Source organism: Phodopus roborovskii, unplaced genomic scaffold, assembly GCF_943737965.1.
Source record: "Phodopus roborovskii unplaced genomic scaffold, PHOROB, whole genome shotgun sequence".
Taxonomy (NCBI): domain Eukaryota; kingdom Metazoa; phylum Chordata; class Mammalia; order Rodentia; family Cricetidae; genus Phodopus; species Phodopus roborovskii.
The window spans coordinates 10,993,645-11,021,620 of NW_026126480.1; the positions used below are offsets into that span (position 1 = coordinate 10,993,645).

Below are 27,976 nucleotides of genomic sequence, written 5' to 3' on the forward strand. Positions count from 1 at the left end.
CAAATCCCTGAGGTCAGGAGTTACAGACAGTTGTAAGCAAGTCTCCATGTGGGTATTAGACATTGAACCAAGGTCCTAAGCACCCAGTGCTCTTAACCACTGATCACTCTCCAGCCCTGAAGCCACTCAATTTTGAAGCCAGTTGTTACCCAGCCAGTAAAGGCCCAAGGCTAATGGAATCTGAAGAGAGTGCAGTGGGGACTGTAGTCTGCCCTGTACAATAGAATACTAGTGTAGAAGCACAACATTAAGCAACAACTCACAGGCAGTTCATGTTTCCATTTATTAGTCTAAGAATATACAAAAGTGTGACATGGCACAACAATCTCATGGAGAGAAAACAGAATACACAGGAGGTGTTGGCTTTCTTCCCCAGCCCAATGCCTAAGGAAGGCACACATGTGAGGCTTGGGTAAGTGGGCCTCCTGTCCTGGACCCAGTGTGCTGCACAGAAGAGAGACCCTTCCTCACACCAGACTTGTGGTGTGGCTCAGGAGAGCTCAGGTGACTGGCAGAACACACTCCAAACCAAGGCTGAGCTGTGCTAACTAAAACCAGCCAACAGCAGCCAGCCAACTCAAGACGGTACCTGTGGGACATCCTTGTCCCTAGCACAGTATACAGGAGGCCAGTGTAGGCTCAGATTGGAGAAAAGGGGTGGGGTGAGGAGCAGAGAGGAGACTCAAGCTGTGCATTCCAGATGCTATCTACCACCTTCCCTAAATGGGGCCAGCTCTGACCTCTGCAATCTCCCCTTGGCAAGAAAGACCAGACCGGTAGTCGCATGTGGGGTGGTGGGAATGGAGATGTTTGTTAAACGTGGCCTCTGCCTCTTGAGAATCCATGGAGCAAAGAGGATTATCTAAGTGGCTGAGTCATAACGGCTGTCCTTCCCCAGTTAACCAGGGCCAGGTGTCTGTTGTTTGGGGAACCCTAAAAGGGGTGGATAAAGAAACCATCTTGTCAGAAACCAGAAATGTCAGCTACCACCTTGAGCAGGACACACTAGAAGTGAGAGCTTAAAATACTGACTTGTCCCTTCTTAAAAAAGACCTAACATTGCAATGGTTTAACAAATTATAATTTCTTTTAAATAACCCACGGACACCCATGACGCTTCCAAATTTACAGGACAAAATGCACTTGAGAACTTGGTAGAAAAGGATTTGCAGCCGTTCCTTCCAGGAGCCGGCCCTCACGGGCTGGGTCAGTTCACCTCCAACACCTCTGTCTCTGGAAGGCCGAATTTGGTCTTGTGATTGTCAAAGAGCTTCACCAGGGCCTCCATGTACATGGCGTGGTACAGGTCGATGTCCTTTTGGGTTGGGTGCTCCAGCTTGGGGATGGTGATAGGCTCACCCACTGCAGAGAAGGACAGAAGCTCTGGTCAGTCAATGTCATTGAGTATCCCATTCCTGGGTGCCCAATGTGATATAACCCTGTGCTGTGTGCTGACCATGTGTGTTTGGGACTGTCCTTTTGTCCAGATGGCAATACTGCAGCCTGGCATTGTGGGAAAGATCCACCCAAGACTGTGGCCTCTGAGTGAGGGAGACCCAGCTCCACACTCTGCTACAGGCTTCAGTGTGAGTGCAGAACCTCACACTGAAAAAGCTTTGCTTTTGCTTTATGCTTTATTCAGGACTAACTCTTTGCCTCTAGAAGTCTCTGTTTTCTTCATCTTCCATCTGGCGTGTCTCATACATCTTTTCTACAGATTCTGCTAAGAACAGAACATGCTTGAGCAGCTGGTAAGGGTGTGGAGAGGGAAGAACATCTGTGCTTTGCTTCATGTTCAAGGCCAGCCCATGCCACAGTCCCACCAGCACTGTTATGAGCTCTCCCAGATGTGTGTATACACAGTTTCCATTGCCACTTTTAGTCCAGAGAACCAACCTCTACACTGGCCTCCTGCATTTGGCCCATTCTAACTTTTTATTTTCCCCTCTATCTAGCAGTCCCAGGGATCACTTAAATTTGTAGATAAATGTAGTTCTCATCCTTCATCAAAACAAAAATAAACAAAATAAAAAACAGAAAACTCTTCTTTTCAAAGCAGGTAAAGATGATTACAGAAAGCACAACTGGTTGAAATGTGGACCTGGGGTGCTCAGGTCTACAACACAACCCCTACACCTAAGTCTCAGGGGACATCCAGGAGACAGAAAGACTGCAAGAACCAGAGGACCATGAATTCTGCTGAGAGACTGTGTCTCCTAAAAATGACATGAAAGCTACAACCATGATACTTCAACAACATGGCTGCCTGAACAATGACAAAACCAGTAAGGCATATAAACATGGAAGGGGAACGTGGAGGTGGCACTCCCAGGCAAATAAATACAGACAACTAATGACTGCTGAGAGGAAGAATTAAGTCTTCCCCAGGGATAAGTCCCCTTCCTGGTAATCAGCACCAAGAGGTCAGCACTGAAATCATATACACACAAGCAACACTAGAATGAATGAATGAATGAATGAATGAATGAATGAATGAATGAATGAACGAACGAACGAACAGTGCTCAGAGCTCCCCTTCCAACTGTCCTGCAGCAGCTTTCCATCCTGCAATTGAAGAGGCACTGGATCAAGCTCAGTCCCTTCAGCCACCCCTGGGAGAAGTGCTGCCCTGCATGGAACACAGGCCAATGCCTATCTAAGATACTCAGGGCTGTGGCTTGTGACCTTAAACATGTGCCCACATACACACATACATGCTCAAACTCTGATAGGTGATTTTCTAAATGTTCTAACTTGTCCCACATACAAACATACAACACTACAGTTTTTTGGTTGTTTTTTTTTTTCCTTAGTTCCTACAGGTCTACACTCTAGGCCCAGCGTTGGTGGCTCATGCCTTTAATCCCAGCACTGAGGAGGCAGAGGCAGGTGGATCTCTGAGTTCAAGGACAGCCTGGTCTACAGAGCTAGTTCCAAGACAGGGTCCAAAACAATACAGAGAAACCCTGTCTCAAAAAACAAACAAACAAACCCTGCTTCTATAATTTTTGTTGAGCAGTTTTTATTTTATTTTAAGACAGGGTCTCACTATGTAGCCCTAGCTGGCCTGGAATTTTCTGTGTAGACCGACTAGCCTCAAAGTTCAGCAATTCTGTCTCTGCCTTCCACACTAGGATTAAAGTTATGCATGACCATACCTGGCTTTTCCTCCCCCCTTTCTGCTGAGCCTTCCTTCCCATCAACCAGCAGTGTAAGAGCTGTCTCCTGAATGGGCCCACTATGAAGAGTAGAGGAGCAACGTAATCCCTACAGCACCCTTGTTACAGCCGCACATCCACTGCTGCAACCTTTTCCTAACAGGTTTGTATTTATCACCGCCATGGTGCCCTGGCTCATAGCAATGGCTCCACCCTCATCACTCCCTCCAGTACCCAACTCAAGGTCTTGCGACGAGGTTCTCATCTGAGCCAGGTGACTTGCTCAGGATCCTGCTATGCTCAGGATGGCCTTCAAGCATGCAGGCTTAGAACTCACCAACAGTAGTGATAGGCTTGGAGTAGGGCACCAGCCCCCAGGTGTCAGAGGAGAAGAGGCCTCGGCCATGGAAGATGCATGGGGCAAAACCAATATACTTCTGGAACTTCTTCTGGACCCATCGGCCCCAGGAACCCTCCTCAAAGATCACCTGCTTGTATACCTCATTCTCTCCAAAGGAATAAGTGGGAACCAGATCAGCTCTGCAAGAGAGGCCCAGATTAGCCAGACCCCAATCACTGGGTTCCGTTCCTTCTGTCACCACAGAGGACCTTGTCCAGCAGGGCCTGGCTCTGCTGTTTGCCTGTCCAGCACAATTCAACTCCCCCTCAGCCTGATTCACCTCATGTCACAGCCTCAGCAGACTATCCATCCCTGTCCCTCCTATCATTGGTCTGGCCTGACTTGACAGCAGACTGTTTAGGAGCCTCTCCAATAAGCAAGCCTTCCCTGGTGCTTCAAGTGAAGCCATCTCCTTCCTGGTCTCTTGCTCCCTTTGGTCCTGTGTGTGTACGTGTGCTGGGATTAAACCCAGGGTTTTGCACTAACCAAGTATTTGCTCTGCCACTGAGTCTCATATCTTTGATAAACATTCTCATATGCTCTACATATAAGCCTGGCCTCTCAGTTACTTGCAAGTGCCCAGGGACAACAAGTCACACACATCTTTGCACCACCTCCTACCCTTGGACAAGCCAAGTCATGCAGTGTGGGCGCTTTTCACTGCCTTCCTAGGTTCTGGGCCCCACCTTCAGAGACCCATTGTTCTGGGCAGAGGAAAATACTGGAGATGTGTGTAGGCACTTACCCATGGCGCAGGGCCAGTTTCACAAAGCCTTTGCGGTTCCGCAGGGTGACTGCGTTCTTGCCAGGCATGGAACTTAGGGACTCAGCTGCACCTCCCACCACAATGATGATTGCATTGCCACTCCCATTCTTTGAAAGCAAGTAGTCTATGGTGTCTCGGTTGACAGGGCAGATGCCTGAGGTGAGGGGACACACAATCAGCATTGCTCATGGATGCATTCCCTATCCTTATATATAATCAAGGATAAAATGAAAATATCTATAGGTGGATTCCAGACCTGTTACCCTCTTAAAAGATATATGATCACACCTTCCTAAGCAATTCATTTTTTACTGATTCCTCAGTTTACTTATCTGTAAAATGGGGGGGGGATGATATGAAAGTCACGCTGATGGTGACCATGGGTAGGAGGACATAGACATTAGGCAGCACAACAGCTGGTATCTAGAAGGGTGAAAGAAGACTCCCTTGAGAAGGTGTCAGTCATGATGAAGCCTAGGACCACTCTCCTGACCCTTCACACCTGCTGCAGGCGCTCTCTACCTACACTGGACCAGTACCTCATAGGAACGGTACTTCACTTCCCTGTATTGCTATGTTCAATGGGGAGGCTCAAGCCTTGACAGTGGAGCCCAGCACAAGTATCTGAAGTGGATTCTCACCTCCAGACATCAAGTACTCCCGAAGCACAGGCATCCGGAAGTTACCAGCCAATGTCGCCAAGTAGGGCCTTATGCCTGGGAACTTTTTGCTAACTTCGGTAGCCTCTGTGCTGAAGTTACAGAAGGCACCCAGGCCCATGATGCCATGGGGATGGTATCCAAAGATATAGTTCCTGGTGGTCAGCAGGTTGTGTGTCTTCACCAGCTATAAGCAAACTTGTGTTAGAACTGGCTGGAAGGAGGACACCCAACAAGTGGGGAGGGGGGGTGGACAGGGACCTGATGTTTCATGCCCTGTTATGCTTAGGAGCCCAAAGACTGCAGTGACTTTCCAAACCTGTCCTCAGACTCTCACTATTGGAAGCACAGTGCCAGTGGCTGGCAGCAACTGGGCCGAGAGTCCCTGGTTGGGTGCTTTTCTTATTTCCCAGCCAAACACAGGCTAAACCTACTACTTCATGCTTAACCAGCCTCCTGCCTGCCTTCCTGTTTCTAGGCTCTTTACCACAGTGACTTCCCTAAAACTCACACCCAAGCTGGAATACTCAGACCTAAAGAGGGACATTCTGCCTTCACTGGGTACAGTTTGGATTCTGAGTTTGGCAAGTAGAGCAATGGCTTCAAGAATTTCCGTCTGCTCCCTGCATACTGCAGGCTCTTCAACAGCTTAGGCTGTTGCAAGTGCCCAGGGACAGAATAGGCCCACACAGCCCACTCCCACCTCTTACACCCCAGTGTGGACCAATATAAAGTTCCTGTGACAAACAACCACACTAAGCTCAGGTTCTGAGGCAGGCAGGCAGGCAGGGCAGGAAAAGACAAACATCAGCCCTCATGCCAGGCAGCCCTGTGGGAGGTGGCTGGCTGTGTGGCTATGGCATCTGATGATATGAACTATGTACTGTCAACAAAGCTGTCCTGTCCTGGGGTGCTACAGTTGATACCTGGCTTCCCAAGGACCCACCACCTGCCCTGAGGCTAAGTACCTGTAAAACCCCAAACAAAGAGGGAAACCAAGCCTGAGATACTGAGACAGCATTGCCAGGAACACATTGATCAGAAAAATATTCAGAATATCCTCCACCCTCTTTTTTTTGGAGACAGGGTTTCTATGTAGTCTTTGCTGTCCTGGAACTCTTTCTGTAGATCAAGCTGGCCTTGAACTCAGAGACCTGCCTGTCTCTGGCTCCCCAGTGCTGGAATTAAAGGTGTGTGCCACCACTGCCCAGCCAGAATTCTTAAAAACTAAAAAAAAAGGTCTGCATTTATTTTTCATGCCATTGAAATAAACCACTTGGTTCTTTTCCTACTACAATGGAAACAGGCCTTTCTTTAAAAGAGGCTGTAGCATTAGTACTGTCTTCTAGGAAACACCCTGCCTAGCTTATCAGAGCCCTCAAGTGAGGGTCTCCTCAAAGCTGCACTTCCCTACCCCCTGCCACGCCACTATGACAACACCCACTTAAATTCTAACTGGCAGACATTTTAAATGTATCCAAACTTTACCTCCTAGGATAATGCATTAATTAAAAAACCTGTCTATCCATATTTGCAACGTTTCAGAAACACAGTTCCTGAGTTGAAGAGTCTGAACATGTTTGAGGCTGCCCTGCCTTGGAGAGGGGCATTCACACCATCCCAACAGTGCTCGACCGTGCCCACTCCTGCACTGGTGCAGGCTAGACCCAATTTTCCTTTACTCCAGACATGGGAGCCTTGAAGCTGAGCCAAGGAAGCTCAATTTGGGGAAGAACAATGGTGGAGGCGTGGGAGGGATGGGACAGGGCACCTGTGCTGCTCTCAGCTCTGTGGCTGTAGCATGTGTAAATATGAGCAAGCCTCCCTTGTGTCATGCCCGGTGGGTGGGACACTTGTACTCTTTCCTCACTTTGCCTTTGTAAAGCAGGCTAATGCTATCTGGAAAACAACTCCCAGCTGTCCACCAAATAACCAGGAATGGCAGTGTGCTCAGCCAGGGCTGGGGTGGAGAGTGAGGGGACCCCAAAGGATCAGGGCACATGAACTGTGCAGGAGGGTCACCCTGAGACAGGAGGTAGGTCTGCCCACCTGGCTAGCGCTTAGTCAATCGAGCACCATACCAGTGTCCACACCAAGGCAGGCACCGAGGGAGGAGCTGGGGCAACTGGAACTGGGGGCCAAAGCACAGTGAGATTGGAGTGCCCTGAAGATGGCACGCTAAACAAGTCTAGAAAAGGAGGAGTCATTACTTCCCCTAGGAAAGTCAGAGAGAACCAATTCCACATAAGCACAAGGACACTTCAGTGTCACTCTTCCCTGGACACTGTGCTAGTGATGTCATCTCCTGGGAACCTAACTGGCTCTTTAAATAATTCCCTCCCTCTAAGGCTCTTATCTTGGAATACATGGTTCATTACATCCTTGGGGCATTGTACAGGTTAATAGCCCCTATGCAGTACCAAGAAGAATAGAGATATTTGATACAGCTTTGATCTGTTTTTATGTCACTACTCTTCCCAACTGGACAGAATGTCCACTTTGTAGGGAGGGCGAAGGTCAGTGCTGCTCACTGTTCTGTTGACATGCCTGCTGGGTGGCGTTCAGGCCAGGCTGGCTGGTAAGTGTAAGCCTGGGCAGATTCCTGGCAGGTCACTCCCATCTTGCTCCTAGGACAGGCTTATTCTATCCCTAGCCCCATGCAGGGAAAGGTACCCAGTCAGTCCCAGAGAATTGCAGCAACTTGCCTAGGCTTACAGCAGGGCACAGCAACAGTGTCTTGTGAACTTGGGGCAGTCCCTCCTTTCTGGCCCCCAGTCTACACATCTGTGAAATGACAAGAGCCTTTCCTAGTCTCCGAAGGTCTTTTTATCCCTTCAGGGAGAGGAGCCCCGGACATGGGCCACTTCTGTTATAGGAAGGAGGCTGTAGTCCAGTAGCTGCTGAGGGAGGTAGCCCTATCACTGCCAAAAGAGATGCCCTCTGGGCCAGTTAGGTAACTTTGGAAAAGGGAGCTCCAGTAAGAGAAATGGAGAGGGTGGGTAATGGGTCTAGCTGGAGATCTCTATTGTATAACCCATGGCTGCTCAGGAAAAAGGGGTGGAACAGGCAGGTCACACACAGCTCTGACGTAAAGCAACAAAGGGCAAAGGGTAGAGCCTGTCACTCAGGATGAGGCTCAGGAACCTCATAGGGCAACTCATGCCACCTGCCCTGTGCTCACCCAGCAGAACAAACAGAGAATACAGGGCTCAGTTGGGTCTTTTTTTTTTTTTTTTTTTTTTTTAAGATTTATTCATTCATTTATTTGAAGCAGAGTCTCACTATGTAACCCTGGCTAGCCTAGAACTTTGCTATGAAGACCAGGTTAGCCTTAAACATTAAAGGTATGTGCCACCTGGATGTATTTATTTTTATTTTATATGCATGGCTGTTTTTTTTACCCATATGTATGTCTATGCATCCATGTATATTCAGTGCTCTCAGAGGCTAGAAGAAGGCACTGGATCCTCTGGAACTGGAGTTAGTTATGAGCTGCCATGTAGGTGCTAGGATTTAAAAACAGGTTCTCTGGAAGAGCAGCCAGTCGTCTTAACCACTGAGCCGTCCTCTCTCCAGTCCATCACATCATTTGGGTCTTTTGAAAGGGTAGAGATCAGCTGGAGTAGAACACCTGAATGCTCAGGTCTGACCAACCACCATCAGGTCACTTGCTGGAGGAGGAGAGCTAGCTACCAGCCTGCAGGAGGCTTCCTGGAATGAGACCACAGTGGCAGAAGACACCAACACTGGGGGCAGAGAAGACAGAGCAAAGCAGACCGAGCAGCATCTCCCATTTGCAGTTGAAGCAAATCATACTTGGTAAAGCTGATAAAGCTATACAGAGAGTGAGAATACAGTAAGATTCATTAGACTGTAAGCCCAAGGCTGACTCCTCCATCACCCACGGCCAAGCAAAAAGCCCAGCATTAGACAGGCCCCCAAAACAGAAGGTCAGTAAATGGAATGGCAGAGCAAGATCTCAAACCCTGGTTCCAACAGCAGTTAGGAATCATGCATGACCTTGGCTTGTATGTCAGAAGGGCTGGCACTGATGCCATGGTCTTGCTGGACACTCTGAGCAAGGCTTTGGCCCTCTGAGGAGGGACACCTAACTGCAGAGGACAAGACAACTCTGGGAATGCCAGCAGCAGGCAGAGCTTGTGAGCAGCCTGGGGCCACTCCCACCAAACAGTGCAGTGAAGGAATGCAGGGCTACCTGACCACCTTCCCTGTGCAGCTCATCTGGATGTCTCCATGACTGACTCACAACAACAAAAGCACACCACCCTGCCTCATGCACAGGACACTTTCACACACACACTTCCTCCTTTAGGCACCCTGCCTTCTGCTGGGTGGCCCTCAGCAGCAGGGGTGTGCTAGGGCTGGGTACTGAGTGCTTTCCTGGGTACACAGGTCTATCCCCTGTGGGGAAACCTTCAAGCCCACTCACAGTCCTTTAATGTATCACAGCTAGGTTAGTTATTCCGCCTTACCACCAGCCTGCAGATCAGGCAGGACCAGCAAGAGCCAAGAAGATACCAACATTATTGCTGCTGGGAACTCAGGTCCATGCCAGAAGAGAAAACCAAAGTGAGTGCCCTTAACAGCCAAGGGCACAGAGGGGTCTTCTGAGTCCAGGAAGACAGTCCTACCCTGGATCACACTGGCCTCCATTCTCCCAGTTGGAGCACCAGTACCCCAGTGGGCTCTGCTCTGCTGACTTGAGCAGTAGCATGCCACAGTGGAGGAGCTCAGCTTCTGACTGGCCTCACCAAGCTCTCTACTCTCCAATCCCCCAGATTCCTCTTCCTGAGAGCAATATGGAAGGTGATGGATAATCTCTTTCTCCCCATCAGCTGTTTCTCAGTCTCAGGCTTATCCTCAGTTTCCCCTGCCTCCCCTGGCACCACACCTTCTAGGCATCCCACCCTCTAAGTACATCACTTCTTGGGTCACCTCCTTTTAAGTTATATCCTCAATCCTCACTTCTGTGTGGGATGCACCACCATAAAACATACGGCAATGCCAGGTTTGTTTTTGTTTTAACTATGTTTACATCACACAGACCCTTGGTGTAGAATCATCTTTTAGGTAGAAACCAATCCTGATAAACAAGTCTTGCTTCCCTCGAAGAATTAAACAAGAAGCCAGTGATTATTGTGTTTCTCTCACTGCCATGTCCAACTACAGCGACTCTGCTTCCCTTGTGGCTGGAAATAGTAGTGCTTCCTTTAAAACTCTTGATTTCACTTTACCTGGTCTATATGACAAAGTTGGAGCCAATAGAGCATGGACAGATGCTCGGTGTGGGGAGAGCCCAGACAGCTCAACTCAACACTGTCACTGTTCATACTTCCATCTACTCCTGCCCCCCCCAAGACAACACACCCATGTCTTTACCTGGATGGGAAAGTAGTCTCGAAAATAGCGCCACACAGCCCAGTTTCGCACCCACTGTGATCTCCTGCCACCTTCCAGGAAACAAAACACAGTATTGGGAAGGAGTAGTTAGTGTGAGGGACAATTGAACAATATAGGCGAGACACAGCCAGCGTGAACCCCCAGGGAGGTGTCTATCAGCCCACACCGCATTTCTGCACCTGACCAGTGTGCCCCCTCCCACATAATTTCCCCTGGCCATCCCTATGAAGACAGAGGGAGCTTTACATCACCCACCCCACACCATACACAGCCCAGCCCAGGTCTTTCACAAAGGAGGTGTTCCATAGAGGGGCAGCACCAGGAGGAGTTGCTGCCCAGCAGAGGGAGCTTCCTAGGGCATGGGGGAACACAGGTGGGGGGCCCATACCCTTACCTTTCTTGGGCGTGTTCCAGTCAAAAGCCAGCCAGGTGAAATAGAGCACAGCTATCAGCCAGCAGTCAGTGCAAAAGGTGTACATGAGGATGACACTACAGGCCACTCCTGCGGAGACAGAACAACAGGTCAGGCAGGCTCCCAGGCCCCTGGCTATGCCACAGCCTCCCTCCTGGAAAGGACGAAGCACTCCCCACAGCACTAACCTAGGCACAATGTCCCAAGTGGGTGGCTCAGGGAGGAGGAGCAGGGCCAATGGGCACAGGTGGGTCCTAGTGCTAGGGGCACCTGGGCTTGAGCTGGATGGGCAATATGGGGAGACTTCAGCTTCCTGTGCAGCCATTCTTAATGCCTCTTCTTACGTGACCCCTTTGAGTCATTAAAGCAAGGTGACTTTTCTATTTTAGATGAGAACTTGACAGGAGTGATGTGCCCAAGCTTACCCAGAAGGACAGAGGAGAGCTAAGGTTCTCAGGCTGTCCCAGCAGGGGTGGGGGTGGGATAAACCGTCACAGGAGGGCTGTCCCCAGGCAGCCCCAGGGCAGAGCCAGAGCCCACTAGCGGCCCCTCTCTTCAAACCCTTGGAAGGACTCTCTCAGAACACCTTCTATCTGTGGTCACTGTCCCTGGGGCCTGATGGCTGACCACAAGGCTGAATGGCCTGGACCCAGAGGGAAGGAGAGCCAGAATCATGTCCCACCCCTAGGTGCCCTCACCAGGGCTTCCCTTTCCAACTTTTAGCCAGTCTTTCATCCCTACTCAGATCTTTGTTCCCTCCACAGTGTTCCTCAGTATCAAACTACCCCACCACACAATCTGAATTCTCCACACTGCTACAGGCACATCGTTTCCCCCTGGCATTCAACACAACTGTGGAGGGGACAGAGACTCTGCTTCATAGGCCTTTCCATCCACAATGCTGCATCCACTGGAAAGAGTAAGTCTGCTCCAGTCCTAGCCTCCACAGGTGTCCAAGCAAGAGGAAGGACATCCCTGTACATACTACCTGTACATAATAGCCACAAGCAACTAACACTGCAGAGCTCTGGCTGGTGGTACAGGAAATGTGCGAGTGCTCTTCAGTAGGAGACACAGCAGGGCTGTGGAGAGCAGGGACAGGACCAAGCAGACTCGGTGAGTTGGCCCTGTTATGTACTAGCCACTACCCATACCCACACTTCTACTTTCTTACAGAGGGCTGGGAAGATAAAATGACATGGTGTTGGAATTTAACACATGATCTGGAACACAGTCAAGTGTCTATGGACTTGTATGGGGGAGCAAAGTGACATCTAAGTTTTCTATTAGATTCACATGGAAATTTGGCAGGAGTTTTAAGCAGAGCCTGCTGAACCAATACCAATAGATGGGAAGGCGTTTTCATACCGCATTATAGCAGTCACAGCAATCTCGAGGACACTTCATTATTTAAGAGTGTTACATCTGCTGCTACTTTCTAGCTAAACAACATGATAAAAAGGCACACATTACTAAGTGTCCCATTGGGTTTCAAAGGTTACATAATTATAGTCCAGCATTATTAGTTCCTTTAAAACCCAATGTACTTTATATGATACAATTAAAAGCATGAAGAAGGCCCACAGCTTTCACCAATTCTAGAGGACTACATGGCACATTAGAAAAACAAAAAACTGTTTAAGAGAAACATGGAGGGTATCCACAGCAGCCTTTGCAATACATGGCAAGCCTCTGCCACCAGGTTTGGGACACAGTGGAAGGGAGTGGCTGAGACTGCCATGTAGTAATTATCAGTAGCTTAAGCAGGGCTCATCACCTGTCCAGGTCTAGCTCCCACCTACACCAGTATGTTGGAAAGACATGCTGGTCCAGTTTCTGGGCTGTGGTTGGGCCTCACAGATCATTAACCTACAGCTTTGGCCCGGTCCCTATCACATGTTATATGGGATTGCACAATTTACTCAGTGCCCCACAGTCAAGCACTGACCCACTAAGGCAAGCAAGGTAAGTGCTAGCTTCTAGTGCAAATAGAGACAATAGGCAAAGCAGACTAGACAGAGGACTGAGAGCTGGGATCACTGCATTCTTGTCTTGGCCTCTCTTATTTTCGCTCAGAAACTAACCTGTACTGAGATATAAGGCCTGGGCATGAAGAGCCAGTCCCAGGACAGCTGTATCTGTCTGCCCTTCCCCTAGATTCCAGCTGGCAGCCAATGAAGCATCTAGCCAGGCCTGAAGAAACAGCATCCCAAAGCCATCACAGGCAACAAAAAGGCAGGGGAGCAGCTGGGGCATACATTCAGCAAAGGGGACACTCTTCATTAACAGCATTCCTGTGATGGGGACCACCACCAAAATCTGTATAGCGGCTTTCAATCCTTATCTTCAATCCCCATGTGAGGAGGCAAGCAGCAGCATCTTCACATGCCAGAGCTCAAGAAGCCTATGCAAAGTCAGAGCTTATTTGGAGTAGATCTCAAACCTGACAATGCATACTAAGACAATGCAACACACATGTTCTTTGCTAGTAGGCAAGGGGCAGTTAGAAGGGTATATAGGCTTTGGGCATCCTATAGACCCAAATTCAAGTAACTTTGGGCAAGTTCATCTGTAAAATGAAAGCCATACTAAATAATCCCTAATGGTAGAATACTTGACCATGGACCCCAAAGATGGGAGTAAATGGCAAGAGGATCACCTCTAGCCTAGCTGTGCTTACCTAGCACCAGGAAGGACAGGACCCACTGTAGTACTGAGATGACCTGTAGCTGCTTTTCCACCTTGGACCTGTTGAGCCAGGTGACAGAGAAGATGTCTTGGAGGGCTGACAGGATGCTGGAGCCAGTGCCTGCAGGAGAAGATGTCAGTCTATAAGGTATTATATATAAGCTTGCCCTCCAGCCTCAGACACCCTAGTACAACCCACCTCCCACGGATACCTTCCTAGACAGTGAATGTGGGCCACAGAATCACAAATAACTGAATCCTCACTCTGCCACCAAATGTCTTCCTAATGGCTGCTTTACAGCTTAAAAGACCATAACAACTGTGACTTCCCTGTATCATCATCATTTCTGCATGGTAGTGGGGAACCTAAGAGCTAGTCCTGGATTTGGGTCACAAGGAGGCCAGTTCTCTTCCATCCCCAATGTCCAAATGCATATCTTCCTTTATCTGAACTAGTACAAATATTTAATCTGTGCTATCTGTATCTATGAGGCCAAGGACAGAAGTTCAACATCCAATTTGCAATATTTTGTTTTGATTTTTGTCCAAGTGTACTTTGAACATCCCAGTCCCTGCCATTTTCCTTTTATCCTTGACACCTCTTTCCATGGAGCTAATTCCATCATTCCCACTTCAACATCCAGGCTTACACCATGACCAGCTGAAGAGAGATTTACATTCATCTTGATGCAGTCCCCAAAGCGTGGGGCTTAGGGAGGACCCAGGGTGACATCTTACTTCCCCTAAAGTGGGGGGGGGTTATGCACCCCAACACTGCAGATAGAACCCCAAGCTAGTGGTTAGAACAGTGTTTAAGGAAAGTTACACAGGATACAGGGAGGCACCTGATCTAGGGCTGTACCTATGTTTGCTTCTACGCAAGTGCCAAGACTGAGAATCAGGACAAAATGTGCTATTAGTTGACACTGCAGTTGTGTCCTCAGGCTGACCCCAGGACTCCATAGCTGACAGGCAGTGTGTCCATGAAGCCTGGTGGCTACAAGAGAAATGGCACTAGAAAAGAACACATCTGAGAGCCCAAGACCACTCATTTCAGCTCTAGACTAAAAGCAAGGCCACTTCACACCCCACTCTGCTGAGCCCAAGAGTGTCCCTTTGTTCAGCACATCTTCACTGAGGGCCTATTGTGTGCCACTCAAACATTCCTTCCTACCACCCACTGCTCGGGGCCCAGGACACGACTCACTCAGTCCTGTCCTTGAGGGTCTCCTGACCACTCACCTGGCTTACAAGCTGGGATAGGGGTATAGGGGGGTCACATTTGAGCCTTTGCTTTCTATGAAAATTGGTAGCAGTGAGGTCACAGCCTAGTTCAGAAAGGAATATACCTCCTCTCAGCTCAATTTTAGGCATGAGGAGGAAATGCCAGACTTGAAGGTGAACATACCAGTCCTTTCACCTCTCTGGTCTAATAAACCAGCAGGAGAGGGCCTGGACTGCAGAGGCAAACTCTCGGTTCCACTTACTATGTGACCCCAAGGAAGAGCGTACACAGGAATCAATCATCACACACTGAGCACTCAATAACACCCAATGCTCTACAGGAATGGTGGGACAAAGGCATGAAAACAAGGCTGGATCCCACAGCCATTCCACAGGGTTGGCACATTGCTCCTTCGCCCCTTCTGTAACTCTCCTACTATCTTAGGCCCTTTTTCCTCCACCAGACTTGCTCCTTAGATTTCATCTTGAACCCTAGAGGGATCTTGCATTATAGCATTAGCAAGGTTACCAGAATAAGAACCCAGGATTCCAGCCGGACGGTGGTGACACTCAGGAGGCAGATCTCTGTGAGTTAGAGGTCAGCCTGGTCTAAAAGTGACTTCCAGAACAGCCAAGGCTGTTACACAGAGAAACCCTGCCTCAAAAAAACAAAACAAAACAAACAAACAAAAAAACAGAAAGAAAATAGAACCCAGGATTCCTGCCTCTGCTCAGAGAACTTCCTTTTGACATAGCAGCCAATGAATGCAGAGGACTAACCATGGGGCACAGGGAGTTCAAGGGGTATATATGTCCACCAGCCTAGACAAATGGATTTGTCACCACTGAGCCTCTAAGATATAGCCTAGACTCTTTGGCTACATTACTGTAAGCAACAATGGCCACAAGGGTTAAGCATAGGTGTCCATTGAGCAGGCTACTATTGGCATATTGGCAGGAAGACAAAAGGTGCTGTGACACTGTCTTAGCTAAAGCATGGTCTGGGGAACACCCCATCATATTGCCTATGAGCAGTTACAAATGTCAGGGTCCACTGAGCCAATTCTGCAGTTGTCAATACTCCTAGGTGATAAATCTGAGAAACAACTAGAAGTATCTAAGTCTCACTTAGAATAAGGGAGCAGGGTAAAGCCTTTGTCTAGTCAGGAAATAACTGCAGATACTACCTGCCCCAGCACTACTGGACGCAGACCCTCAGGCTAGAGTTTGGACCAGTGTTTAAGGAAAGGCATCTAGGACACAGGAAGGCACCTGGAGCCTGCTGGGAAATGAGGTCCAAGCCTGAACCCCTTCATCCTACCCTCACAGGCCTTGCATTTCAGTCAGCACAGCCAACTATGGCTGGTGAAGTCTTTGGGGAGGCATGTCAAAACTCCCTACTGGTCATACACCCCACCCCTAACATTTTTTTTCTCTAAAATAACCCAAATCCCCCTAATCTTATTAACTTACTTAAAGGTAGATAGGGTTACAGAGTAACACCCCATTTTCTTCCAATCCTTAGCCCACTATTTAGACAAAACCAAGGGTCTGGGACATTCCCCATATCCATATTCATCCTGCCTCACTGGGCCAACCACCTAAGGCCTGCCCTGCCAGCCCAATGGGAATGCAGTCCAGGGAAGACCTCATTTCTGCAAGGAAGTGCAGATCCCTGGAAAGGCTGGGGAAAGGCTGCAATACCACATTCCTCAAGTCCACTCCCACATCAACGCCCAGCTGGCCTGTCCCAAGTCCACACTCCAGTGGAGCCCCAAGGGGCCTAGGAGACAGCAATTGCTCCTCAGAGGCCCTGCTTTGACAGTCCCCAGATGGAGAGGGCTACAGCAGAGATACAATCTTTTATCCCCTGGGGACCACCCAAGCCTGGAACCACCAGCCACTTTCTTGCTACCTCAGGGAGCTTTTCTATCTGACACCCCCCCCCATACAAACTACACAGTTAATATTGATTGTCACATGAGACCAGATGTGCCTGAAGGCAGGTCAGTTCTGACCCACATCTGGGTCCCTAGGGCCTGGCTTGTATTAGAGAAAGCAAGACTCAAGCAAGACTTGCTGAGAAAGGAAGATGAAGTCCATACTCTACCCATTCAAGCCCATTGGGTTCCTTCCATGTGGGGCAGAGGAGCCCCTGAATGAGGCCCAAGGAGCCCCTGAATGTTTGACCCTCCATACCACTGGCCCAGGCTCAGATTTTGTGGGTGTCTATCAATCCCATTCTGATGTTGCTCCAAGGCTTCTCTCTCAATCAGTGTGAAAGTGCTTGCCTCAAATCTAGGCTGCTGATCTCAAGTCCCTTCTCCCTTCTCTCTGCTGTCATTCAGAGGGTAGACCAAAATAGCCTCATTTTCTTTTTGATTGTGTTTTATTTCTTATTGATTAGCTTTGGAGTTGTTGAGTCTCATATAGCCCAGGATGGCCTCAAACTTGCAATTCTCCTGCTGCAGCCTCTTGAGTGCTGAATAACAGGCCATGGCTGCCAGAGCAAGAGCAGGCTTAAAGAGCAGGTAGAGGCAGCAGACCTTCAGGTTCTAGTCCCAGCTGTGCCACCAATTCCTGTGTCAAACTTGGCCAAGTGACTTTACTCCTCTGGGGCTCAGTTTCCCTATCTTTAAAATGGAATGAGTTAGATCAAGTTCGTGGTCACTAATGTCTACCTCCTGGCCAGAATCTGGGCCCTAAAGTTCAGCAGCTTGCAGCAGCCCTGGGGCAGTCACCTGGGGAAGCAGGAAGTGAGGGTTCCCTTGCATAAATCCCCAGGGCATAATCAGCCTTTGCTACCTGGTTGTCAACACTTGCTCTACTCCAGCTTGGTTGGCAGAAGTCCAGCTGGTGCAGAAGCTACAATCAAATGCCACCGCCTCCATTTCCAGCCTGTTTTGACTCCTGGGAGGGTGGCAGAGTCTTAGCATCCAGCCAAGTGCAGCTTCCTCATCCCTCAAGCGTCCCTGGGCTCACCCACTCTCCTCTCTCTCATACAGCACCAGTCCCACTGAATCCCATGTATAGTCAGTTACTTGGCAACCCACTCTGACAGTGAATTGTGAGTACCAAGACTAGACCTGATTCATCTCTGTGTGTAGAACCTCACACAGGGTTGGGGGGGGGGGGCTATAGAGGTTTGCTGCATGGCTGGACAAAACCCACAATGCCAGCCCCAGAGAAGGCTAGATGCCCAAGTTGCAGTGGGCTGCTTTCAGCCAGGCCAGCCCTGCTATGAAAATACTGTAGTCTCTCCTGCCTTCTATAAGCATAAGTTCCCTGACATATGAAGGGAACAGAACAGGTTGTTTTTCACTTGCAGACATCATTTTTCACAGAGATAAGGCATAGCATAGAACAAATAGACTAGTCCTATGAAGCAAAGACTCCCCAGGAGGCTGATCTGGGCACTGATCCTTGCACACAGCTCATTTTTTACTGCATGTCTGGAGGACAGGTGGAAGGGAATGCCAAAGAGGCCCAGGACAGATTTCTTACTATTCTATGTCATGCCACTGTCTCACAGCACTCCTTAGGAGTACAGACAAGGCATGGAGGAAACTAAACCATGATGAAACCTCACTGGTTACTCAAGGCAGGGATTTGGACTCCAAGTCCCTTCACCACATGAACAATGCCATGTTACAGAGGGCTGGTCCCCAACTAAACTTGGTAGTAGTCTACACCCAAACTCCAGATAACACCTGGATGAGAAGGGCTGCCTGCTCTGTCTACACCAAGTCCCATTGTCACATGATAGTTCTGCACAGACTGGCTGTGCAAGAGTGAACCCCACCCAAATGCTCCTATAGTCAAGCTTCTGCTGTGAGGTCATAAGAGCTGCTGATCACAATGGACCCAACAGCTACCATCTCAGGGCCCAAGAATGGGAGTGCTGAGGACTTTGTGAGAACCTCTCCTTTCAATATCTAATATCGGTGACCAAGGAGGCCACCAGGGCTGATGAAAACTGTTTCCTGGCTTTCTCTCACCCTTGCCTAAGAAGGTCAGAGTCTGAATCTAAGTCCTCAGTTCTGGGGAAAGGGCCAGCTCTGTTCTATCTGGGTCTGTGACCTGGGGTGATGATTAAACCTCCCTGAGCATAAGAACCTCAGGGGGCTTTGGAAAAGATTGGGAAAATGTATGGGAGTGTGGTAGACAAAGGTGGAACTACTACCAAGCCTGATGAACTAAGTTCGATCCAAGGGGCATGTGGCCAGTTAGTTGAGACTGAAGCTGCTTTCACCTCCTCAGGTGGAAAGGGTATACACAGTGAGTAGACAGCTTTTCACAAGGTGTACATTAGGTGTGACAAGGTTATGCATTAGGAGAAAAGGCACAGAGCATGCTGTGCAGGGAGGCTCTCTAAGGTTCTCGGAAGGAAGGTAGGAAGGTGACTAGAGACTGTAGGTGGTGGAACTATCAAAGCAAAGAGGGGTCCCCATAAAGCAGGGTGAAGGCGTACCAGAATATCCCAAAGAGAAGTTGGAAAAAGAGGACTGGTCAAAGTGGCATGGCAGTAAGACATGAAACACAAGCTCTTACTTAGAAGGTGCTGCCAGGAAGGGTGTTAGTGGGACTGGGAGATTGCAGGAACTCATGTTCCACCTGCATGGAAGCTTGGATGCTGCTGGAGAGAATGTGTTACCAGGTGGAGACAAGAGCTAAAGGAAAAGAATTTGGGGCAGTGAGTCAGAGTCAGGGGCAGAGAGTCCCCAGCCTGTGGAAGGGAGGGGCGAGCATGTATTGGGAAGAATGTGGTACACAGAGCAGAAGGGACATCATGCCTCTGGACAACCTACATGGCTTCTCTACCACCTCCAAACAAGTATCTGTGGAGGGGCTGCACCAGAATAAGTCCAAAGAACAGAAATCAGAAAAACTGGCCTCCAACACACACACAGGAAGTGTGGCTTGGATGAGTCACTGCCTACACAAGCCTCGGTTTCCTCACCTGCTGCAATAGGGCTAATACCTACCTTGTCAGACTGCTGAGGAAATTAAGTGAGATAATGTTTAGGTGAGAATCCCATAAAAAGCAAGGATCTGTGTGAGTGGCAGTTAATTATCAAGTGGGCTTCAGTGTCCTTCCGCTTTCTTAAAGCAATACAAACCCTGGATCTAATGCTTCTTGCAAACTGCCACCCTTCTTGAGACCCAGTGTCCTCCTTAGTTATGGGTCCCTGTGAGAAACCCAGTAACTTGTGGGAAGTTCAATCAGACCTAGCCCAGTTATTAGGTCTGGAAAGAGCTACACAGCAGAGGCATGAAGGACCTCTGGGGTTCCCTGCTCACATACATTCCCAGCCTCCAAGGATGCTATATTTGGGCCATGTAGACTGAAGCTTTGCCTTGGTTTGATGAGTGAAAAAGCTACCCTCAAGTTACTCCAAAGGGCTGGGAACAAGCTGCATGGCTATGATGGGTGGATGTACTGACCCTCAGCATAACCCTGGGAGGATCAAGATACTCAAGGGCCAAGTAGCATAACCCTGGGAGGATCAAGATACTCAAGGGCCAAGTGATGCAACTCTGCTGTCTTCTGGGCTTCCTCAGGCAGGTACTTTCATCCGTGTGACAGGACCAGGAATGGTGGAACTAACTGAAAGGTCATGTCTGCTGTTACTAGAGCCCCACTCCAGTGCTGGGCACTGTCAATCCATGTGCACAGAGTATTACTGACCACTGCCTCACATGCTTTGCCAGGGACTCTCTTGACCCAGCCCACAGTGCTACCAAATATCATTCTCTTCCTTCCAAGTCTGGTTAGTTATTCAGCACATACAGGGGAACCCTGTCAGGCACTGACTCCTGGTCAACTAGTCTATCCACCTTCCCCCCTGGGAAGTCTTCCCGTACCCAATTCAGGATGGACTGGCCATGCCCGACAGGTTGCCTCTCACTACTATTGTCACAGCCCTTTTCACTGTGGGAGATGTGTATCCACTTGTGGGAGCTATGTCTCACTCTGGGTTCCTATGCCCAGAATGGAGCTATACAAAGAGCAGATGTGTGGTCTATTCATGTGTGCCGAATGCTTGGAGACACTATAGTAAAAAGGGCCTGTGCCAATGGGTCAAAGGGAGTACCAGAGGAAATCAGGAAAGGTCTCTGCTGAAGTGAAAGGATGGGCCAAAGCCAGGGACAACACAGAAGGTTCCAGAAAAATTGTAGTACCCTGAACCAAGAAGGATGCTTCCAGTATCTACCTCCCTTCTGCTTCTCAGGTATCTGCCAGAGGCTATTAGTTCTTGGACAAACACCTCAGATATAACAAGGCTATGAATTATATACACAAGGAACCTAAAAAGTCCTGGCTGGCATAGAGGGATGTCACCAATCTATTCTGAGCAGGGGATACCCAATGAGTCTAATAAGAGGAAGGCATGAGGCCCTGCAAATGGCATCTACAAAGGGAGAAGGGCCATACATTTGACGACATATGTGCAAAGGTCTAGTCAAGCTGCAGCAGAGGTTGAATCTGAAAGAACAGAGAGACAAGCAGGAAGACTAGAAGGCCATGAAATGCTGACCTCTACCCTTAACACCAGAGTCAGCCAATCCCCCATTCCGTCCAACAACTCAGACAGGGCAGGAAGCTAGTCATTTACCTGGTCCCAACACACTGGTGAGTTCTTTCCCAGAAAAATGATCTATCTCCTTTAAGGGCTGTTACGGAAATTGTGTTCCTAAAACAGTGCCCATAGTGACATCTGGCCCAAAAGGGAGGACAAACTACTGGAGATCCAAGCCCCAGCTATGCTGTGCTAGTAGAGAAGTACCTGTTCATGCTACCAAGACCTGTACTTCGGGAGCCTTCTGCAGAGAGCCCAGCCTCCCAAGTCTCCATAGATTTTCTGGGCCCCTTCCTGCTCTGAAGGTCTGTTTCCACAGTACTAAATTAAGGGGTAAATGAAGAACAGATGAGGTCTGAGGTCTTGTCAACGTAGACCTTCTGTACTCTGCTAGAATTCACTAATGGCTTTTAATCTACAAATGATCCCTCTAAGGGATCCTCTACAAGGATCATTCCAGAGGTCTGGGGCTTAACATATTTATTTTTCGTTAAATACAGTGGAGTCTTGGAAGGTAAAGACAAAAAAAGTAGGTCTTTTAGGATGCCAGGTTCTCAACACCCAACCAGGACTGTGACATGAGTGCTTGAAGACCTGAGTGGCCCACTTTCTCCACCCCCACTTTCTGGCCCAGCACATTCAAGAATACTGGAGTAGGAGGGGCTGCTATGGCAACACCACCAGCTTGCTTATGCGTCACCAAGGAGTCCCCAAAATAGGCCCTTATGACAATCCATGGGGAGGTAAGTTCCTCTGGGGCACTTCCCTGGGCCCCAAGGAGAATGAAGCCCCATTTTCTGGGATGACACTATGGGTAAGAATGAGGAAGAGAGGCAGGACAGGTCTGGCAACAGTCTCCAGTTGATCTGGTAGGAACCAAAGGCACCCACCTAGCGAGGCCTCCTCACTGCACTGAGGATCTGAGGCAGCACTGGAAGCGGATGCAGAGCAAGTTCCTGCGCTGGCTCAGAATTACAAACTGCTCTAATGAGAATAGGCCCTCATGCTTCCTGCTCCTGTGGGTTGGCACAAGGGTCTCCAGGTTCAGCACCATGGTAGGAAAAATACCATGTCCATTTCACATGAAGGGACTAAGAATCAGCAAGAGGCAGTGGCTTGCTGAGGCTACACAGACCTTCAGTGGTAGAGTAAGGACTACACACACCTAGGCCTGCCTCCCAGTCCCAAACTCCCACAGAAGCCAACAGTAGCTCCATAACAGAGGGCAAAGGCCAAGAAACTGCCTACCCCAGGCTCCGCTCCTGGAAGTCTTGAGTCTTCTAAGGCAGATGCAGATTAAACCCTACAGTCCAGGACACAACATTCTCTGTCTCATTTGTCCTTACTGAGGACTACACTGGGACCTCAGCCTAGGCTGGCCCTTCAAAGGCCCACAGTCAGACTACATTTCCACTCAAACTTGTGTCTCTTTATGCTATGCCTAGGATATCTTCTAAAAAGTGTGTGTGTGTGTGTGTGTGTGTGTGTGTGTGTGTGTGTGTGTGTGTGTGTGTGTAGGTCCAACGACAACTTTTGGGAATCCTTTCCTTCCACCACTGGTGATCGGCATTGATCAGGTGTAAAGGCAAATGTTGGGCCATTTCACCAACTCTACTTCCATGTTCTTAACTGCCTTGCTAATGCCATTTTATCCTTCACAAGTCATTGAGGATTACCTTGCCTGGGAAGCCTTCCCTTAGTCCAAGGCAATTTAGTTCCTCATCTTCCAGACCCAGTTATTCCTTTCCTCCTGGTCACTGTTCAGCTCCCTCTGCACATCTCAATGTGTGTACATCCTTCTGGCTTTGCTTCCTCAAAGTCAGGCATGCTGGCTGACACATAAGTGCTCAGCCACCAAACTGTGAGCACACACCCTGGAGAGGCCGCTCCAAGAACAAATCTTCACACACTCCGTTTTCATGAAGTAAGATCTTTGATGAAGCCAAGGAAGTAGGCCACTTAGGATTCCCAGGTTCCCAACACCCTAGAGTTACAACTCAGACCATAACATGACTGCTAAGGACAGCACTGTCAGCAGTGTTAGGACTTCCTGTATGACTTAGAAAAAAAAAAGGGCTCACTCACAAAACACTTTCCACTCACCTTAACTCAAAGCCTCAAATGCTAATTCTGAGATGTCTGAAATTTCTGTTGTTTTTGTTTGCTTGAGATGGTTTTTCTGTGTAGCCTTGGCTATCCTGGAACTCGGAGATCTGCCTGCCTTTGCCTGAGTGCTGGGATTAAAGGTGTGTCTCACTACAACTGGCTTTGACTCTATTTCAAAATAGGAAAATGTAATCGCCAGAGGCAGTGAACCTATCATGTCCCAGAGAAAAAAATACGGCAGGAATGGTGGCTTCGGCCTTCTATAGTCTGAAACCATATGGGGATCATGGATCACCTGGCTCTCAACACTTGGCACTCAGCTCCCAAGGCAAGCTCTTAAACAGACTGTTAGTGTCTCTAGGACACTCAGCACATCCAGCCTAGGGAAAGCTAAGGAATTACATTGAAGCTGCCAAGAGGACCTAGGAAGTCCCAATAATGATTCATTCACTCAACCTACAGGGTTCCTACTACCTGCCAGCACAGTGTTACATGCTAGGAACAGAACACTGAGGAGGACAAATGAGGCCCCTGGTCCCAAGGGCTGACAATTACCCAAACTGTAAGTACATGCGACAGCTAGATAATGTTAAGGACTACAAAAGTAAAAGATCTGGGGACTAGAGGATGGGCTGACAATCTGGGCGCCATGCCAAGATCTGAGAAGGGTAAGCAAGTGCAGAGACCCTGAGAAAGAGCTGAATTGTGGACAATGATGGAGGGTCAGAAAGACCACCAGCACATGGCATGGAGCCCAGGAGCCTATGAAGAGGTGGAAGGTGTTCAGGCAGCCTCATAGCATCTGAGGTTTGAAGTAATTGGTGGTGGTGATGGGGTAAACAATTCATCTAGCCACACAAAGTTCTGTGGGCTATTGGTAACCCTATCCACCAAGATTAGAGAAACTTTCTCAAAAAAGATTGAGGAAAACACTATCATGGGTTAGGAAACAATCAGCACTCATTTGGCAACTGCATGGCACACATGCTGGTCAGCTCTCAGTGTTGCTGTCCCCACACCTCTCTGGCTTAAGGAGGCTCATAGGCACAGATGGAGATAAATCAGAGCTCTAGCGTGTCTGTCACACCCCTGGACTACTAGTTCTTCTGGGGGACCACAGTTTCTCATCTGTACTATGAAGGCTGGGCCAGATCCAGCACCAATGGGTAACTGTTGTTTTATAACTCAAGTACTTGCTGCTGAATTTAGGAGGGGGAGGGTTAAGGTGGGGCAGAATTTCCACATTTGCCATTGAGTCACCTGCTAATAAAGCATTACACTTGGCTCTCCTTCACAAGCTTAGATGAGCTGTATGTAGTCTCTGCAGCTAGGGGGAAAGCTACACAGAACTGAGGAAGTAGAGACAGGAGCGAGGTTTTCATTCTGTGATCACTTGACTGTGTTGGATAAGTGCCAGCCTTCAGTTCCAGAGTTAACCCCCAACAATTTAACTCCATCTAGCATATTCCTAGGGATGGGGAGCTCCATCTCCAACATCCAGGCTATGCAGTCATCAACAATTGTTGGGATTCTTCTATTAAAACCTGGACTGTGATGAGTATGACTCCACCCATGTCCCAGGCTTCAGGGCCACACAATGTACCAGCTTAGAACTGTACTGCATTACTGACTCTGGGTCCTGGACTAAACCCCAAGGATAGCCAGAAGCATTCAAGGGCTCTACCATGAAAATCTCCCCATTCAAGGGCAAAGGATATACATGGATTTAGCTAAAGCTCCCAAGCCACAGTCCAAGCCAGTCTTTCAGAGATTAAAGAATACCACCACAAGCCAAGAGTGGTGGTACACACACCTTTCATCCCAGCACTCAGGGGACAGGCAGGGGGACCTCCACATTTGGGCCAGCCTGGTCTATGGAGTGAGTTCCAGGACAGCCAGCAATGTGCAGAGAAACCCTGTCTTGAAAAGCCAAAGGGGAAAAAAAATAGGGAAAAATAGCAAAGACTCCTTCTCTTCCAACAAGGCACAACAAGCTTCCACCAAAACAAAAGTCACCAAGTTATCTATGTAGTTTCTCACCCATCATGGAGCTTCCGTTCACAGAATCCTTGCTCTCTTCCTTCCTTCCTTGAACACTGTCACTACTGGGTGTTCAGTGGGAACTGATCTTCAGAGGCAAACTAGGCCATTAGGGAGTGTCTCCAAGGACCAAGGAGGCACAAGAGGCCTCTTAGAGATGTCAAGATAACATAAAATTTGCTTGAGCACCCTCCCCTACTCCACCTAGTCTTTCACCAAAGTAGATCTCAGAGAGCTACACTGACTAGTTTGCATTTCATATTAGTCTTTGTTAGTCTATGAGGTAATTACACCCACTTTTTTTTTCCATTGTATTTTCAAGGTCCAACGACAACATGGACAAATTCTTCTGCTTTGACAGTAAAGACCTGCTCAAAATCATCTGATGGACAGTTTTTTAAAAAACTGTCAGAAAATGTATTGAACAGGTTTCCTACCCCTAGAAGACAGAGAGCCCAGGAAGGAAATCTCCAAAGGGGCCACAGTAGACAGCAAACCCATCCCATTACCTTGCAATGAAAACAATTTAAAAGCATGAATGAAGGCAAGTTACTTCCTTCCCCCATCAAAAAGCACAGTGAAGAAAATACTGTAGGTTGTTATGTGGGGCAGCTCAAACTGCTTGTCCCTATGACAGAAACAGTTCAGTACTTCTCCTGGAGCAGATAATCGCAGCCAACAGTAAACTAGGACTAATGCTTATGTCACTGGATAAACTGTGATGGAGTCCAGCATGGGTTACCTTGCAGCCACCAGCGTTCAAGAAATGACTTTGACAAATGGCAAGAAATATTCCTGACTAAAGAGTAAGACAAAACTGGATTTAGACTCTATCTATTGCATGCTCTTGACTTTATATAATATGTACTAATAGAAATAACCTGGGCAGTGGTGGCACACAAAGAGGCAGGTGGATCTCTGTGAGTTCAAGGCCAGCCTGGTCTACAGAGCAAGTCCCAGGACAGCTAGGGTCGTTACACAGAGAAACCCTGCCTGGGGGAGGGGGGAAGAGTAACCATCAAATAGCTGATTTATCTTATTTTCTTTCTGATTACCTCTACTTTTCAAGATTCCCATAATTCCAAGTTCCTATGAACTGGAACTCCCAGGCTGGTCTCCAGCTCAATAGATCCAACTGCCTTTACCTCCAGAGTTCCCCACCATTGCCCTGCTAAAGACACCTTGAGTTAGCATGCTCTTCCTCATTTTCTCCAACTACAGCTAAGCAGTGTGGGATACTTTGTTTTGTATGGGAAAAGCTGTGGTGTGGTTTTAATTCTGCCCCTGGTTCACTGACAGCCTCAGTTCTCCCTTGAAGGGGGACCCAGTGGAATTCCAGCCTTGTTCACAAAGTGAGTTCCAGGATAGCCGGAGCTACACACTGAGAAGCTGTCTCAAAAAAAAAAAAAAAAAAAAAAAAAAAAAAAATTTAAAAGCCTGACACTTCTAAGTATGTCAGACTCAGGGTTGCTTTTGAGTGGGCTTCCCAGCCTGGCTTGGCACACATAAGCTGGGGCAGAGGACAGTTGGGACACACCTGTTCCAGGCAGGCATGTTCTCCATCCAGTGGCTGTTTCAGGGGATTGCAAAACCCTTGCACCCTGCCCCATCCAGTTTCTCCCAGCCAAGTCCTGCTCCACCTTGTGAGAAAGAACAGTACTGGGGGGCTGAAGAGTGAAATATCACTAATAACTGGGGAGAGTGGGTGGTGTCGCCCTCATCAGCTGGGGGATGGGAAGTGATGTAACACATGTTGCAACATTGGTTGAGTACCAGGATGGAGAATGAACCTAGGCTTTACTAGAATACCAGGCTCCCTGGCTCAAACTCATCCCAGACAGAAATGGCAGGATGCAGAGTCGGATTCCGCCAAAGAGAAGCCAGTCGTGGTGGCACACACCTGCAATCCCAGCATTTTGGGATGCTGAGGCAGAAGGATTTCTTGTTGGAAGCCATCCTGGGCTACAAGGTGAGACCTTTTTAAAAACTGGAAGTAGTTGTCTGGGACGCCAACCTGAAGTGGCTAGTCATCCAGTACAGCGCGACATGTCTTAGGCAGACTCCTATCCTGAAAGTCGTCTTTGCTGTGGATACCCCCAGTATGAAAGACCCCGGGGTGACTGACACTCACCCCATCGCCCAGACCCCTCGCGTGACAGGGCAGATCCTCCATTCTTGTTCTCGCTGCGGGCAGCTTCGGCCCGACGCTCACCCCGCAGGACTCCGGAGTAGGCGGCGATGAGGGTCTTCATGCTGAAGCCGGCGCGGTGCACGTCACGGCCGTGCAGAAAGCCGCCTCACGCCGCGACCCTGGCCCATGCCCCGGCCGCCGGGGCCAGGGCTTCGCGCTGAGCTCAGGGAGCCGGGGAACAGCGCCCTGGCCGTGGCGGAAACCGCACGAGCCGGAGGCAGGCAGCCGCCGCCAACCCAGGTGAGCCGAAAAGCCAGGGAAGCGCGGCCACGGCGCCGAGCGCCGCCGCGCGCGCACTTTATAACCTCACAACGGGGGCGGGCCGTGACG

At 48.9% G+C, this 27,976-nt stretch overlaps 1 protein-coding gene across 1 annotated transcript; it reads right to left on the reverse strand.

The window, feature by feature from the left end:
* Positions 1-264: 264 nt before the first annotated feature.
* On the reverse strand, positions 265-27,932 carry Dgat2 (diacylglycerol O-acyltransferase 2). Its single transcript, XM_051192315.1, has 8 exons — positions 27,587-27,932; positions 13,497-13,625; positions 10,799-10,906; positions 10,384-10,454; positions 4,966-5,170; positions 4,304-4,478; positions 3,496-3,698; positions 265-1,362 (listed from the first exon to the last, which is right to left on the reverse strand). The coding sequence occupies exons 1-8, from the start codon at positions 27,705-27,707 to the stop codon at positions 1,208-1,210; spliced, it is 1,167 nt and encodes a 388-aa protein (XP_051048272.1). The 5' UTR covers positions 27,708-27,932; the 3' UTR covers positions 265-1,207.
* Positions 27,933-27,976: the final 44 nt, after the last annotated feature.

Excerpts from the sequence above, each read along its gene's own strand:
- Dgat2 (XM_051192315.1), bottom strand. The coding sequence starts at position 27,707 with ATGAAGACCCTCATCGCCGCCTACTCCGGAGTCCTGCGGGGTGAGCGT. Across the intron at positions 13,626-27,586 it reads CGAGGGGTCTGGGCGATGGG|GCACTGGCTCCAGCATCCTG; the intron begins GTGAGTGTCAGT and ends CTTCTCCTGCAG. Across the intron at positions 3,699-4,303 it reads AAACTGGCCCTGCGCCATGG|AGCTGATCTGGTTCCCACTT; the intron begins GTAAGTGCCTAC and ends CCTCTCTTGCAG.